This window comes from Spermophilus citellus (assembly GCF_964194105.1).
Source record: "Spermophilus citellus genome assembly, chromosome: 2".
Classification (NCBI taxonomy): domain Eukaryota; kingdom Metazoa; phylum Chordata; class Mammalia; order Rodentia; family Sciuridae; genus Spermophilus; species Spermophilus citellus.
In genome coordinates, this window is record NC_138183.1 from 95924265 (window position 1) to 95941619 (window position 17355).

General features: G+C 35.0%; 1 protein-coding gene across 1 annotated transcript in view; it reads left to right on the top strand.

The window, feature by feature from the left end:
* Positions 1–964: 964 nt before the first annotated feature.
* The window catches only part of LOC308641561 (RING finger protein 17-like), a gene marked incomplete at both ends in the record, with an annotated part of 61202 nt that continues 44811 nt past the window's right edge, over positions 965–17355 (top strand). Inside the window, 3 exon segments of the mRNA XM_081280245.1 lie at positions 965–970; positions 1939–2019; positions 3648–3748. Coding sequence (XP_081136371.1) covers positions 965–970; positions 1939–2019; positions 3648–3748 — 188 coding nt within the window.

Genomic DNA, 17355 nt, shown 5'->3' on the forward strand with positions numbered 1-17355 from the left:
TATTTATTTTGGGGGGTGCCATACTGGGAATTAAACCCAGGGGTATTCTACTACTAAGCTACATCCCCAGTTCCTTTTTAATCTACTTTCTGTTTATTTTTAAGTACCAAGGACTGAACCCAGGAATACTCTACCACTGAATGACACCCATATCCTTTTTTTATTTTTTATTTTGTGATGGAGTCTCACGAAGTTGCCCAAGCTCACCTCAAATTTGGGATCATCCTACCTGAGATTCCCAAATAGATGTTATTACAGGTGTGCACAACTTCACCCAGGAAGAAATTGTAATTTTTATTTTTATTTTTTATACCAGGGATTTAATTCAGAGGCATTTCACCACTGAGCTACATTCCCAGCCGTTTTTATTTTTCATTTTAAGACAGGGTATTACTAAGTTTCTGAGGCTGGCCTCCAACTTATGATCCTCCTGCCTCAGCCTCCCAAACTGCTGGGATTACAAGCATGCAGCACTGTACCCAGCAAGCAATTGGATTCTTGATTAAGTTTCTATGAGAGCATATTTACTCATGTTTTTTTCTCTTATCTTTTTTTTTTTTTTGAGAGAGAGAGAGAGAATTTTTAATATTTATTTTATAGTTTTTGGTGGACACAACATCTTTATTTTTATGTGGTGTTGAGGCTCAAACCCAGCGCCCCGCGCATGCCAGGCCAGCGCATTACCTCTTGAGCCACATCCCCAGCCCTTTCTCTTATCTTTTAGAGGTAATTGAGAACCCACTGCACATGTTCTTATGAATCATATAAATTATTTTCAACGAGATAAAAATCAAAATAGAAGTTTAAAACCCTTATATTCATGTTAACATTTAAAATAATGTACTTCATATTTTCTAGGATAAAGAATTGTTCTCCAAACTTTAAAAAGCCAGCTGATCAGCTAACTGTTGGTTTAGAACATTCAACCTCCATTCACAGGACTGTTTCAAGCTCATCAGCTGTGATGTCGGTATGAGAAATACTAGTCATGAAGTAAAATAAAACCAAACATTTGGCTTTTTCTTTGGTAGCTTACCTTTCTTCTCACAAAGTTCCCATAATTTCAGATTCTTTTGGAAACAAAGGTAACAGATAAACCCACTTTCCTTACTTGAATTTCCTGTTTACTCTGGGCATGAATAAGTCTAAACTATTCTTAAACAATTCTCTTTTCTTCCTATTTGTACGTAGCTTCTTCCCTTTGAACCTAATTACTGAAACCAGATTCTATGAAATACATACAAAGTACAAGTTTCTAAATTCTGTATGTGGTTTTTCCAGTTACTTTAATGGCAACCAAAATGCCTAACTGAATTTGTAATTGAAGATAATGATGTTATTGTTGAAGATTGAACTTTTTTTTTTTTTGTAGTACTAGAGATCATTAATGGGCTAGGAGAGGGGAACAAGTACTTAAATCTTCGTTCTTTGCTTCAAGTTGAAGTCTTGTTTTTTTGGTTTTGGGTTTTTTTTTTTGTTTGTTTGTTTGTTCGTTTGTTTTAGTATTTTTTCTAGTTGTAGATGGACACAGTATCTTTATTTATTTATTTTTATGTGGTGCTGAGGACCGAACCCAGTGCTTCATCTGTGCGAGGCAAGCTCTACCACTGAGCTACAGCCCCAGACCTCAAGTTGAAATCTTAATAAATAATCTTATTTTCCTTAAAAACTGTTTATAATTTTTGTGTGCCATGATAAATTGTGCATGATAGTTGAAAAATGGTAACAGCATCATCCTGGTTTGTAAAAATATATCTATGGGAAAAAATCTAGAATGCTTATTGCCAAAAATCTGAAATGGTATTTATCTCTGGATAAGCAAGAGTAAAAGTGTTATTTTTGTTTTGTAATCAAAATATTTTGAAGTTTTTGCAATTATAATATAATGTATCTAAGCATCTAATTTTATATATGTATGTGGTTCCCCACCCTCCTTAGGAGACTAAAACTACAGAAGAAATTGATGAATCATTGAAGATAGCAGGCTATAATTTTGAACAATTAAATATTGCTGTAAAAGTAAGCATTTTATATGATTAAATTCTATCAAGAAGTGAAGCATGTCCTCTTTAAATGTGTACATTTAGATGCGTTATCACAGAGCTTTGAGTTTAGCAATGAGTTATTAAGCTGATAATCTAATAATAGAGAATCACAAAAGAAGGGAAAATTTCTCCCATGGCCTGCCAGGATTGGACTTGTAGCAGTCTTGTTATACTAGGAACTTGCTGTGAGCTATATTTGTCTCATAAGCATCCCTGCTCATCTTTTCGATATTTGCATATTGTTTGGCAATATCCCCCAAATGAGAGAAGTTTATTTTCTTTTCTCCCTGCTCTTCTGGCAAAGGAGAGACTTACTCATTTGATGTCAATAAAGAAGTTCTTAAGCACCCAATAACAACAAAATTACAAGTAGGGAGTTAGATTATGCTGTGGATGCTTTTTTGCATAGAAGATAGGACATTTTTAATTGGCAGACAGCCAAATTTCTCAAAAGTAATGAGAACTATGATAAAAGTAGTGAGATACAAGAATTGTAAAAACATTGAGCAAAGAAGGCAAAAGAGAATGATAACTGAGAAACAGTTATAAAATCAGTATTAGAATAATAAGAAAAGCAAATCTATAATAAACTGGGGCTAGAAATTCACCATCTGAACTTAGGAGGGGGAACACTTCAACCCCAAACAGGCAACAGGTGGCTTTCTGCTCCCTCTACCGAATATTCCTGTCTTATACAATGCAAAATATATTTGCACCATCTCAACATCCCCAGAATCTTGATACCTATTTCAACATCAACTCTTAAATACAAAATCTCATCTAAATATCTTCTGAGTTATAGGTGAGACTCAATATGATTCATACTGGGGTAAAATTCCTTTCCACCGGTAATCTACACAAGAAAGCACTAAAAGCACTTTGGTGGACAGGCATAAGGATAGACATTCTCATTCCAGAGTGTTGAAATTAGAAGAAAAAGAGAGGGTCATGGATCCTATCAACAGTTTTAAAAGCAATTCAAAAATGCAAAGAAGCACCAGGCATAGGAACACATATGTAATCTCGGTGACTTGGGAGGTCGAGATAGGAAGATTTCAAGTTTGAGGCCAAGCCAGCCTCTCAACTAATGAGACCATATCTCAGAGTTAAAAAAAAAAAAAAAAGGAATGGGGATGCAGCTCAGTGTAAAGCATTTCCGAGTTTAATCCCCAATACCAAAAAACAAAAATAATAAAAATAAATTTATGGAAAAGCTAACTTCAAGTGTGATTTCTAAGTTTTTTGGTTTTGTTGTTTTTGTTTTTATTTAGGGAATCATGCCATAGAGAAATGCAACTACCTAAAATGACTTGTGTCCTGTAATTATAAAAGAATTAAGGAAAAAAATTAGAAAACTTACCAATAAATTTTTTTAGGTCTTTTTGCCAGATTATTAGTACAAAATGCCAACAAGGGGTGGTCTTACAAGTACCAGGACTTAAAATTGAACTTTGTTTCAATTTTACTGTTTATTATCATCTAATCACCTCTTGCACTATTTTGAAAAGTTTAGAAAGTACCTGTTACTTTCAAAAATATATTGACAGTTCTACTTGGGCAAAGTAAATATACCAAATTAGATCTTTGAATTGTTTTTCCCAGATGCTTGAACGCATAGAGAATCAAACAAAAGAGGAGACACATAATCTTATAGAAGTTTTGGAGAAACAATTTGATAAACTTGTTGCTTCTCTTGATTCCAGGTAATAAAATACAAACACAATGAAACCGAAGTTTTTTAATACTAACGCCATTTTTTTCTTTTGTTTAGATGAAGTAATGAATAACTTTCAAACAAGTTTGGAATGTGTGGTCTCTGTAGGCTGATTTTTAAAAATATATATAGTTTTAGTTGAAGATGGACACAATAGCTTCATTTTATTTATTTTTCAGTGGTGCTGAGGATAGAACCCAGTGCCTCACACATTCCTGGCAAGCACTCTACCACTGAGCCACAACCCCAGCCCCTATAGACTGATTTTGAGAACTTAAAAATGAAATTGGTACTTTTTTCTTTTTTGACAGTGTCAGGGATTTAACCAGGAGTTCTGTGCCACTGAGCTATATCTCCAGCCCCATTTTTTAAAACTCTGAGACACAGTTTTACTAAATTGCTGAGACTGACCTGTAACTTGTGATCATCCTGCCTCTGCCACTGTGCCTAGCTTGTACTTTTTTTTTTTTTAATTTTAGCTATTTACTTCTGGTCCCGAAGCTAATTTAAAATTAACAAGCTTTTTACTTAAAGCAATTTGCACAGAAAAATAAAAGCTTATGCCTGTAATCCCAGCAACTCAGGAAACTGAGGCTAAAGGATAGAAAATTCCAGGCCAGCTTCAGCAATTCAGCGAGACCCTGTGTCAAAATTAAAAGGGTTGGAGATGTAGCTTAGTGCTAGAATGCTAGAGTAGCCTCATGGTAGAATGCTTCTGGGCTCAATCCCCAGTACAAAAAAAAAAAAAAAAATCACACCAAAACCCTCACATTATTGAGTTACTCAGGCTTTTCTCCAGTTTGTAATCCTTCTGCTTCATTCTCCCAAGTAGTTTGGATTACACACATGCTAGGCAAGTACTTTACCATTGAGCAACATCCCCAGATCTCTGTATTTTGAGATGGTCTCCCTGAGTTAATTAATTTTCACTATCTTGACAGTGTCTATGTATGTATATTTACTGATGATTGAGTCCAGGGCCTATGCATGCTAGTAGGCAGGTGCTATATCATGAGGTATGTCCCTTGCCCTTGTTAGTGTCTCTTAATTGATGAATTTTTTTTTTTTTTTTGGTACCAGGGATTGAACTCAGGGGCACTCAACCACTGAGCCTCATCTCCAGCCCTATTTTGTATTTTATTTAGAGACAGGGTCTCACTGAGTTGCTTAGTGCCTCACTTTTGTTGAGGCTAGTTTTGAACTCACGATCCTCCTGTCTCAGCTTCCCTAAACTCTGGGATTACAGGCATGCACCACCGCACCCAGCAATAAAAGTCCGGTTTATTATTCTTTTTTGCTTGTGCTTTTGGTGTCATATTAAAAAAAAAAATTGCCAGATCCAACATCATGGTGCTATGTTTTCTTCAAGAATTTTGTAGTTGTAATTCTTATATTTTGATCTTTGATCTGTTTTGTAATTTTTGTTTATAGTATAAGATAAGGGTCCAACTTCATTCTTTTGAATTGCACATTCAATTTTCCCAGCACCATTTCTTGAACAAGACTGTCTTTTCCACATTGAATGGTCTTGGCACCTTTATAAAAAATTAGGTCAAACTATATGTTAAGATTTAGTTAGTTTAAGATTTAGTTTAATTTCTGTTTTATGCTATTGATCTGTGTCTTTGTGTCAATACCATACTATTTCCATTACTGTATCTTAGTAGTAAGTTCTTAAATCTGAATGTGCATCTTTCATATTTGTTCTTTTTGAAATTGTTTTGATTATTCAGGAACTCATTAAGACAACTTTTAGGATGGGATTTTCTATTACTGCAAGAAAGTCATTTGGATTTTATAGGGATTATATTTATTGGTAGATCACTTTGGATAGTATTGACTTGTGTGTGGTGGGGGGTGCATACTAGGGATTGAATTCAAGGGTGCTCTACCACTGAGCTACATCCCCAGCCCTTTTATTTATTTATTTTAATTAATTTATTTGTCTTTTGTTTTTGGGGGGTTTTTTTTTGAAACTGAATCTCACTAAATTGCCAGTGCTGGCCTCAAACTTGCAATTCTTCTGTCTCTGCCTCCAGAGTCACTGGGATTACAAGTGTGCACCACGGCACATGGCTCTGATTTATTTTTATCTTACTTTTAGCACACATTTATCAGGTTCCTTCTATCTGCCAGGCATGGTGCTAGGAAGTGGAGAATATACAAATATCTTCCAGGAACTTCACAGCTTGGTAGTATGAATCTGAAAATGAAATGCCACTAATAATGAGATAAATCCTGGGATTATAGGCATGTCCCATCACACTGCCCATTTAGTTATATTCTTAATTTCTTTAAGCAATTTTGTGTAGTATATGGTATACAAGTCTTTTCCTTCTTGGTTGTTTAGTAAGTAATTTTGATCTTTTTGTTTTATTTCATGTTTGAGACATAATATTTGTACACTCATGAGTAGTGGTCAATTTATGATAATTAGCATATCATCACTTTATCACTTCTTTTGGCAACTATATTAAAATTACTCTCTTCTAGCTATTTTCTAGCTTCTATTCAGATCTTTAGACCAGTTTTTTAGGTGGGTTTTTGTTTTGCTATTGAGGTATTAAAGTTCCTTATTTATTCTGTATATTAACTCTTATCAAATGTATGTTTATAAATACTTTCTCCTGTTCTGTAGGCTGTCTCTTTGTTCTGTTGATTGTATCCTTTACTATATTCACTCTACTGTGCCGCATATGAATGATAACATTGTACATGTTGATTTATACTTTCTTTTCTCTCCCCTTTTATTTTCACTGGTCACTAGGAACCACTATTCTGCTCTCAACTTCTGTGGGATCTGTTTTTTTTTTAATATTCTCATTATGAGTAATTCATGAGTAAGATCATTTGATATTTGTCTTTATGTAATTGATTTTTTTCACTTAACATAAGGTCCTCCAGGTCCATCCATATCGCCAGAAATAACAAAATATTTTGCTTTGTATAGTTGAATAGTATTCTATTGTGTGTGTGTGTGTGTGTGTGTGTATCTATATCGATATATTCCAGTCTCTGGAATTATTTGTGCTAAATTATTTGTGCTCAGCTTCTATTCAGATACATATCACATTTTCTTTAGCCTTTCTTCCATTGATGAACATTTAGGTTGATTCTATATTCTGGCTATTGTGAATAGTGCTATGGTAAACACAGGTGAACAGGTAGTTGATTGGTTGGTGGTTGTTTTCAGTACTGGGGGTTGAGCTCCAGAGCACTCTAACCACTGAAATATATTCCCATCCCTTTTTATTTTTTATTTTGAAACAGGATCTTGTTAGAGTGCCAAGGCTGGCCTTGAACTTGTGATCCTCTTGCCTTAGCTTCCCAAGTCATTGGGAATGTGATGTGCCACTGTGTCCAGTTTGAGGTGTTTTTGTTCTTGTTTTTGTTTTGAGACAGTGTCTCACTGAATTATTTAGGCTAGCCTCAAACTTTTGATCCTCCTGCTTCACCCTCCCAAATTGCTGGGATTACAGGCATGCTCTACTGAGCCTGGTTTACAGGTGGTTTTTGTTTTTGTTTTGTTTTTTTTTTTTGGTACCAGGGATTGAACCCAGAGTCTTTTTTATTCCTGAGCCATATCCTCAGCCCTTTTTATTTTTAACTTTGAAACAGTCTTGCTAGATTGCTGAGGATGGTCTTAAACTTTTGATCCTCCTGCTTCAGCCTCTCAAGTCTCTGGGATTACAGATTTGTGCTACTGTGCCCAGATTCTATTTAGATATTTAGCCCATTTTTTAATAGGGTTATTTGTTTTGTTTTGCTATTGAATTTGAGTTCCCTATTTATTCTGGATGTTAACCCTTGTCAAGCATGTTTATAAATATTTTCTTCTATTCTGTAGGCTGTTTCTTTGTTCTTTGATTATATTCTTTCCTGTACAGAAGCCCTTTAGATTATTAGAGTTGCATTTGTCAATTTTTTGTTTTTGTTGCCTGTACATTTTTAATTATATTTTTAAAAAAATCATTACCCAGGCCACTGTCCTGAAGTATTTCCCTTGTGTTTTTTTCCTAGTAGTTTCATAGTTTGAGGTTTTACATTATCTATTTTCAGTTGATTTTTATTACTGGTGAGAAATGTGGTCTACTTCCATTCTTCTGCTTGTGAATATCCCCATTTATTAAAGAGATCTTTCTTTCCCTACATGTGTTCTTGGCTCCTATGTAACAACAAAAACAACAAAAATTAGATGTAAGGTGAGGGAGTGTTTTGGCTCTGTATTCTTACACATTGGTTTGTGCATCTTTTGTTTGTTTTAAATGTCAGTACCATACTGTTTGATTCTGTATGCTTTGAGGTATATTTTGAGGTCTGTACTGTGATAGCTCCAGCTTTTTTTTTTTTTTTTTTTTTTTTTTTTTTTTGCTCAGGATTGCTTTGGCTAGTCAGTCTTCTGCAATTTCATATGAATTTTATGATTTTTTTCTAATTCTATGAAAAATGGCATTGATATTTTCATGGGAGTTCAATTGAATTTGTAGATCACTTTTGGTTATATAAGCTTTTTTTTAACAATATTGTCAATCCATATGTAGGATATTTTTCTATTTATTTATCCTCTTCAGTTTATTTCATCAGTTTTGTATAATTTTCATTATTGAGATCTTTCACTTCTTTAGTTGAATTTATCCCTGGGGTTTTGTTTGGTTTTTTAAAGTTTGGGGGTTTCTTTCCTCCTTCCTTCTTTCCTTCATTGGGGATTGAACCCAGGGACCAAGGGGCACTTGACATTGAACTATATCCCAGTCCTTTTTATTTTTTATTTTGAGATAGGGTCTCACTAAGTTGCTGAGGCTGGTCTCAAATCCTCTTGCCTCAGCCCTCCAAGTCACTGTGATTAAAGGTGTGTGCCAATATACCCCGCTTTGGGCTTTTTTTGTTGTTGTTGGAATTGAACCCAGAGTCTTTTTATTGCTGAGCCTTATCCTCAGCCCTTTTTATTTTTAATAAAAAGGGTGGTGGTGGTGGTAGTGGGTTTTTGTTTGTTTGTTTTTTGCTATTATAAATGGGATTATTCTTTTAATTTTTCAAATAACTGAATGTTAGAGGATAGAAATGTTTGTGATTTTTTTGTGTTGGTTTTGTATCCTACAGCCTTATTGAATTTATTCCAACAGTTTTTTAGTGGAGTCTTTAAGTTTTGTATACCTGAAAACAAGGACAGTTTGACTTCCTACTTTTTTAGTAGAATATTTTAAGTTTTGTCACCTAAAAACAAGGACAGTTTGACTTCCTACTTTTCCATTTGGGATGTCCTCCCTCCCTCCCTCCCTCCTTTCTTTCTTGTACTAGGGATCGAACCCAGGTGTACTTTACCACTGAGCGGTATCCCCAGTCCTTTTCATTTTTTATTTTGAGTCCTCACTGAGTTGCTGAGGCTGACCTTGAAGTTGAATCTTCTTCCCATAGCCTCCCAAGCTAATGGGATTACAGGCATGACACTGTGCCCAGTGCCCTTTATTTTTCTCTTGCCTAATAGATCTGTCTAGGATTTCCAGTACCATGTTCAATAAAAGTCATGAAAATGGACACCCTTGTCTTGTTCCACATCTTAGGAATAAGTTTTTAATTTTTCTCTATTCAATATGATACCAGCTGTGGGTTTGTCATATGTGGCCTTTACTGTGTTGAGGTACATTCCCTATATACCTGCTATGGTCTTTTGATCTTGAATGCCCCCCAAGGATCCATGTGCTGAAGGCTTGGTCCCCAACCAGTGATTTTTTTTTTTTGGTTTTTGTACTAGGGATTGAACTTTAAACTGAAGGGCACTTTACCCCTGAACTGCATCCCCAGTCCTATTTGTGTGTGTGTCTGTCTGTACGTACTAAGGATTGCACCCAGGAGTACTTTACCAATGAGTTACATCCCCAGACCTTTTCTTTTTTAATTTTGAAAAAGGTCTCACTAGGTTGTTGAGGCTTGCCTCAAATTTGCAATCCTCCTTCCTTGGCCTCCTGAGTTGCTTGGAGTAGAGGTATGCATCCCCATGCCGGCCTCAGCCAGCATTATTGAGAGGTGGTAGAACCTTGAGAAGATGGGGCCTTGAGAAGATGTGGAAGGAAGTTTGGCCACTGAGGTTGTTCCCATGAAAGGGATACTGACGTCTTGGTCCCTTCTATTCCTTTCTCTATGCTTCCCAGTGGCCATCATGAGAACTGTTTCCTCTGCCACACATTCCTGCCATTATGTATTGTCTTGTCACAGGCTCAAAAGCAATGGGACTAATCAAACATGAACTGAAATTTCCAAAACTAAGCCACAGTAAATCTTTCCTCATTTTAAGTGATGATATAGGTATTTGTCACCATAATGGAAAGCTAGCACAGTATCTAATTTGTTGATACCATAAAGGGATGTTGAATTTTATCAAATGTTTTTCTGTATCTCTTGCTTGATTCTGAAAGTATCACATTTATTCAAACATCCTTGCATCGAGGGGATGAATCCTGGTTGATACTAATAAATAATCTTTTTAATGCACCTTTGAATTGTTTGGTACTTTTTGTTGATGTTTTTGCCTATATGTCCATCAGGGATATTGGCCTGTATTTTTTTTTTTTTTTTGTCAAGTCCTTGTCTGGTTTTGATACCAGGATAACACTGACCTCATAGAAAGAGTTTGGAAGGATTTCTTCCTCTTTAATTTTTTTAATAGAATAATTGATATTAATTCCTCTTTAAATGTTTTATAGAATTCTTCGTAAGCCATCAGGTCCTGAGCTTTTCTTTGCTGGAGATTTTTGTTGTTGTTGTTGTACCAGGGATTTGAAAGGGTGCTTAACCATTGAGCCACATCCACAGATCTCTTTTTTTTTTTCCCCCCTTTCCCCTGAGTTGGCTTTGAACTCGCAATCCTACCTTTCTTGAGGACTTAATTTTGGTAGTTTTTAATGTGTTAAGGAATTTATCCATTTCTCACAGGTTTTCCAATTTGTTTATAATAACTTCTATTGATCTTTTATATTGTTGTGGTATCAGTTGTAATGTCTTCATTTTCATATCTGATCCTATTTATTTTGAATCTTCTATTATTCTTAGTCTAGCTAAAGATTTGTCAACTGTGTTTATTTTTTGAAAAAAATATTTTTGTTTCATTGATTTTTTTGTACTTTTTTGTCTCTATTTTTTTGATTTCTATTCTGATCTTTATTTCTATATACTTCTGCTAATTTGGGGTTGGAGTTTGTTCTTGTTTTTCTAGTTGCTTAAGATACATTGTTCAGGGGCTAGGGTTGTGGCTCAGTGGTAGAGCACTTGCCTCAAATGCATGAGGCATTAGGTTCGATCCTCAGCACCACATAAAAATAAATAAAGATATTGCATCCATATACAACTAAAAAAAATTATAAAAAATACATTGTTGGGGCTGGGGATGTGGCTCAAGTGGTAGCGCGCTCGCCTGGCATGCGTGCGGCCCGGGTTCGATCCTCAGCACCACATACCAACAAAGATGTTGTGTCCGCCGAGAACTAAAAATAATAAATATTAAAAAAAATTCTCTCTCTCTCTCTCTCTCTCCCCTCTCTCACTCTCTCTTTAAAAAAAAAAAAAAATACATTGTTCAGTTGTTAACTTGAAAGATTTTTTTCTTTTTTAATTTAAGCATTTGTTACTTATGAACTTCTCTTTTAGAACTGTATTAGCTATAGTCCAGACATTTTGATGTATTGTGTTTCTATTTTCATTTGTGTCAGGAAATTTATATTTATATTTAATTTATTTTTTTAAAATATATTTTAGTTGTAGATGGACACAATACCTTTATTTATCTATCTTTATGTGGTGCTGAGGATTGAACCCAGGACCTCACAAATGCTAGGCTAGCGCTCTACTACTGAGCCACAGCCCTAATCCCTATATTTAATTTCTTTAATGACTCTTGTTGTTCAGGAGCATGTTGTTTAATCTCCATGTATTTATATTGTTTCCAGAGTCATTGACTTTCAGTTTCATTCTTTTGTGTTCAGAAAAAAAAAAAAAAAACTTGGATGTTCTTTTTCGTTAAGACTTGTTTAATTGCCTAACACATGAGCTCTCCTGCAGTTGAAAAGAATATGTATTGCATAACTGTTGGATAGAATGTTCTATAAATATCTATTAAGTCTCTTTGGTCTAACATATATTTATTTATTTATTTTATATGGTGGTGAGGATTGAACCCAGGGCCTTGCACATGCTAGATGAGCCACAACTCCAGCCCCAAACATATAGTTTAAATCCCATGTTTCTTTGTTAATTTTATTTCTGGATGATCTATTCATTGATGTAAGCAGGGTGTTGAGCCCCCTACTATTACTTTGTACTGCAGTCTGTCCCTTAAGATTTGTTAATGTTTGTTTTACATATTTAGGTGCTCCAGTGTTAGGTGCTTATATTTTATAATTGTTTTTATTTTCTTGTTATATTGGCTCTTTTATCATTGTTTGCCTGTTTCTATAGTTTTTGACTTTAAAGTCTATTTTCTCTGAAAGAAATACAACTTCTCTTGATCCTTTTTGGTTTCCATTTCCTTGGACTATCTTTTCTCTCCATTCCCTTTTGGTCTGTGTATGTCCTTACTAAAGAAACAAATATCGATTTTAGGTGGCATAGTTGGATCTTTGTTTTAAAATCTGTTCTGTCACTTTGTGCCCTTTAGTTGGAGAATTTTAATCCATTCACATCCAAAGTAATTATTGATAGGTAAGGACTTCCTGCTGCCATTTTGTTGCTTATTGCTTGATTTATAGTTGTTTTGTAGACCCTTTGTTCTTTTCCTTTTTTTCATCACTTGATTTTTTGCTTTTTAATTTTAGTGTACTACTTATATGTTTTAGTTTAGAGGTTACAATGGGGCTTATTAGAAACGTAGTTATAACACATTATTTGAACAAATGTCTACTTGACATTGATCACAGAAAGAAAGGAAAAACTGTATATTATAACTCCTTTTCTCCCCACATTTTGAATTTTTAATATTTTCAGTTTACATCTTTTTATATTGCCTATCCATTGACATTCTGTGATTATTATTTTCATTTTTATTTTTTGTCTTTTAATCTTCCTATGTGGGGTATAAGTGGTTTATTCCTTGGGATTGTGGTATTACACAGTTTTTAAAAAATTTTATGTGAATGTTTACTATTACCTATGAATTTTATATTTTCATAAGCTTTGTGTTACATATTAATGCTCTTTTCAGTTTTAAGTACTTCCTTAAGCATTACTCACAAGACAGGTCTGATGTTAATGAATTTCCTCAGCTTTTGTTTGTCTAGGAATGTCTTTATCTCTCTTCTGTTTTTAAAGGATAGCTTTGTCAGTATTCTTGGTTGGCTTTTTTTCCTCAAGTACTTTGAATATATCATCCATTCTCCCGACCTACATGATTTCTGCTGAGAAATCTGTTGTTATTTGTGTTGAGAATCCTTTATAAGTAATGTATGTCTTTTCTCTTGCTGCTCTTAGAATTTTTTGTTGATAGTTTAATTATTATGTGTCTTGGTGAACTCCTCTCTGGATAGTGTCTCAAAATAAAAAGGGCTCAGGATGTAACTCAGCAGTAGAGTATCCTTGAGTTGAATCCCCAGTACTGCCAAAAAAAAAAAAAAAAAGCAAAACCAAAAAAATCAGAGGATTACAGAACCCAAAACCTATTTTCTACCCATCCTCTGCCCGTCCCATTCAAGATATGACTATTCACTCCCACTATGATGTGCAGCCCTCACCAAAGACCCAAATACAGTAGAGCCTCCCAATCTTGGGCTTGAACCTCCATAATTCTTGACCAAAATAAACCGTCTTTATTTCATAAGTAGCCTTTGTCAGGTATTTCATTATAGCATGAAGCTAATATAATAATGATGCCATCTGGCACAAGGCTTTTATTTCTGGGGAAATTTTTGATTACTGATTCTCTCTTTATTAGTCTGTTCATATTTTGTAATTCTTTATGAGTGAGTCTTGATAGGTTATGTTTCTAGGAATTTGTCAGCTTCATTAGTAATAGTCTCATAATCCTTTTTATTTCTGTAAAATTGGTAGTAAGTGCTCATTTTCTTTCTGATTTTAGTAATTTGATACTTCTCTTTTTTTAGTATAGCTAGATTTGTCACTTTTAATTTTTAGAATCATATTTTTAGTTCATTTTCTCTGTTGCTCTTTTATTTTTCCCTTTCCTTTTTTTTTTGTTTTATTTTTGTTTTGTGTGGGGCTAGGGATTAAAATTAGGGCTTCACACTTAAGCACTCTACCAGTTGGCTACATCTCCAGCCTTTAAAAAAAATATTTATTTTGAAACAGGACCTCACTAAGTTGTCCACACTACCCTCAAACTTGTAATCCTCCTGTGTCAGCCTCATGATTAGTTGGGATTGCAGGTGTGTTCCACCATGACTGACAGTTCTCCATTTTATCTCTGCTGTAATCTTTATTTCCCTCCTCCTACCATCTTTGAGTTTAGTTTGTTCTTTTTGTAGTTCTTTATGGAATATAAAGTTTAGATTGTGCTTTTCAAAGTTTTTTTTTTTTTTTTTTTTTTTTTTTGCAAGGTACTGGGAGTTGAACAGAGTGGTACTCTATCACTGAGTTACATCCCAACCCTTTTTATTTTCTTTTTGAGAATGGATCTCACTAAATTTCCAACCCTCAAATTTGTGGTTCCTCAGCCTCTTCAGTAGCTGGGATTACAGGCATGTGCCATCAGGACCAATTTGAAAGCTCTTTTTAATTTAATTTTTAATTATTTTATTTTTTGTGATTCTGGGGATTGAATCCAGGGCCATGCACATGCCAGGTAAGGCAATGTACTTTGAACTATATCCTTAGACTTTGAAAATATAATTATTTATAGCTATAAATGTCCATCTCAAAACTATGAATATTTTGTGTTTTTACTTCATTTGTTTCAGCATTATTTCCTAATTTCCCTTGGAATTTCTTCTTTTACCCATTGAGGTTTAGAAGCATATTCTGTAATATTTACATATCTGTGGTGGTCTTCCTGTTTAATTGTTTCTAGTTTCATTAGTAATAATCAGAAAAGATTTTTTGTATGATTTTAATCTTTTAAGTATAGTAAGACTTGTGATATAGCCTAACAGAATCTATCTTGGAAAATGTTACATGTACACTTGAAAATGTGTTTCTCATCCAGGTGCAATGGCACATCCTTATAATCCCAGCAACTCAGTAGGTTGAAGCAAGAGGAGACCAGCCTCTGCAACTTAGGCTCTGTCTCAAAATTAAAAATGAACAGGGGGCTAGGGAATATAGCTCAATTGGTAGAGTGCATGCCTCACATACACAAGGCCCTGGATTCAATCCCCAGCAACACAAAATAAATAAATAAATAATGAACAGGACTGGGGATGTAGCTTAGTGGTAGTTTGATAGGAAGGAAGGAAGGAATTTCTCCTATTGCTGGGTGAGGTGTTCTGAATATCTGTTAGGTCCAGTTGGTTTACATCTTTGCTGAAATGATCTATTTCTTTACTGATTCTGTTTGGATTTTTTTTATGCATTATTGAAGTTCGGGTATTGAAGTCTCCAATTATTATTTTATTATTTGTCTATAATCTGCCAGTTTATGAAAATAAAAGAATAAGTGTATAATTCTGTAATCTTTCTTTATATATTTAGGGTTCTGATGTTTGGGGTGTGTATGTTTATAATTGTAATATTAAAGTATGTTTTGTCTGATGTTAGTATACATAACCCAGCTCTTTTGGTTACTCTCTGAAAGAGATATCTTTTTCTGTCTTCACTTTCAACCTATGTGTGTCTTTGGATCTAAAATGAGTTTCTAGCTGTGTGGGGGAACATACCTGTAATCCCAGCAATTTGGGAGGCTGAGGCAGGAGGATTGCAGATTTGAAGCCAGCCTGGGCAGTTGTGAGACCCTGTCTAAAAAAGGACCAAGGATATGTAGCTCAGTGGTCAAGTGCCTCCAGGTTCAATCCCCAGTACCAAAAAACTAACTAGTTATTTGCAACAGTATACACTTGTGTCATGGTTTTTTTTTTTTAAAAAAAAAAAAGAGAGAGAGAATTTTTTTTTTTTTTTTTTTTTTTTTTTTTTTTTTTTGCTTTTTTTTTTTTTTTTTTATTGGATGTTCACAACATTACAAAGCTCATGACAAATCATATTTCATAGATTAGAATCAATTGGGTTATGAACTCCCATTTTTACCCCAAATACAGATTGCAGAATCACATCGGCTACACATCACATTTTTACATACTGCCATATTAGTGACTGTTGTATTCTGCTACCTTTACTATCCTCTAATATCCCCCCTCCCCTTCCCTCCCATCTTCTCTCTCTACCCCATCTATTGAAATTCATTTCCCTCCATGTTTGTTATCCCATTCCCCTCGTATACTCTTATATATAATTTTGTATAACAATGAGTGTCTCCCTCCATTTCCATGTGATTTCCCTTTTTTTTTTCTCCCTTTCCCTCCCGCCTCATGTCTCTGTTTAATGCTAGTCTTTTCTTCCTGCTCAGCCTCACTGTTCTGCTCTTAGTTGTTCTCATTATATCAAAGAAGACATTTGGTATTTGTTTTTTAGGGATTGGCTAGCTTCACTAAGCATAATCTGCTCTAGTGCCATCCATTTCCCTGCAAATTCCGTGATTTTGTCATTTTTTAGTGCTGCGTAATATTCCATGGTATATAAATGCCACATTTTTTTTATCCATTCATCTATTGAAGGGCATCTGGGTTGATTCCACAGTCTAGCAATTGTGAATTGTGCTGCTATGAACATCGATGTGGCAGTATCCCTGTAGTGTGCTCTTTTAAGGTCTTCAGGAAATAGTCCGAGTAGGGCAATAGCTGGGTCAAATGGTGGTTCCATTCCCAGCTTTCCCAGGAATCTCCATACTGCTTTCCAAATTAGCCGCACCCGTTTGCAGTCCCACCAGCAGTGTACAAGAGTACCCTTTTCCCCACATCCTCGCCAGCACTTGTTGTTGTTTGACTTCATCATGGCTGCCAATCTTACTGGGGTGAGGTGGTATCTTAGGGTGGTTTTGATTTGCATTTCCTTGACTGCTAGAGATGGTGAGCATTTTTTCATGTACTTATTGATTGATTGTATGTCCTCCTCTGAGAAGTGTCTGTTCAGGTCCTTGGCCCATTTGTTGATTGGGTTATTTGTTATCTTATTGTCTAATTTTTTGAGTTCTTTGTATACTCTGGATATTAGGGCTCTATCTGAGGTGTGAGGAGTAAAAATTTGTTCCCAGGATGTAGGCTCCCTATTTACCTCTCTTATTGTTTCTCTTGCTGAGAAAAAACTTTTCAGTTTAAGAAAGTCCCATTTGTTGATTCTTGTTATTAACTCTTGTGCTATGGGTGTCCTATTAAGGAATTTAGAGCCCGTCCCCACAATCTGTAGATCGGAGCCAACTTTTTCTTCTATCAGACGGAGAGTCTCTGATTTGATATCTAGCTCCTTTATCCACTTTGAGTTGACTTTTGTGCGTGGCGAGAGGAGGGGATTTAGTTTCATTTTGTTGCATATGGATTTCCAGTTTTCCCAACACCATTTGTTGAAGATGCTATCCTTTCTCCATTGCATGTTTTTAGCTCCTTTATCAAA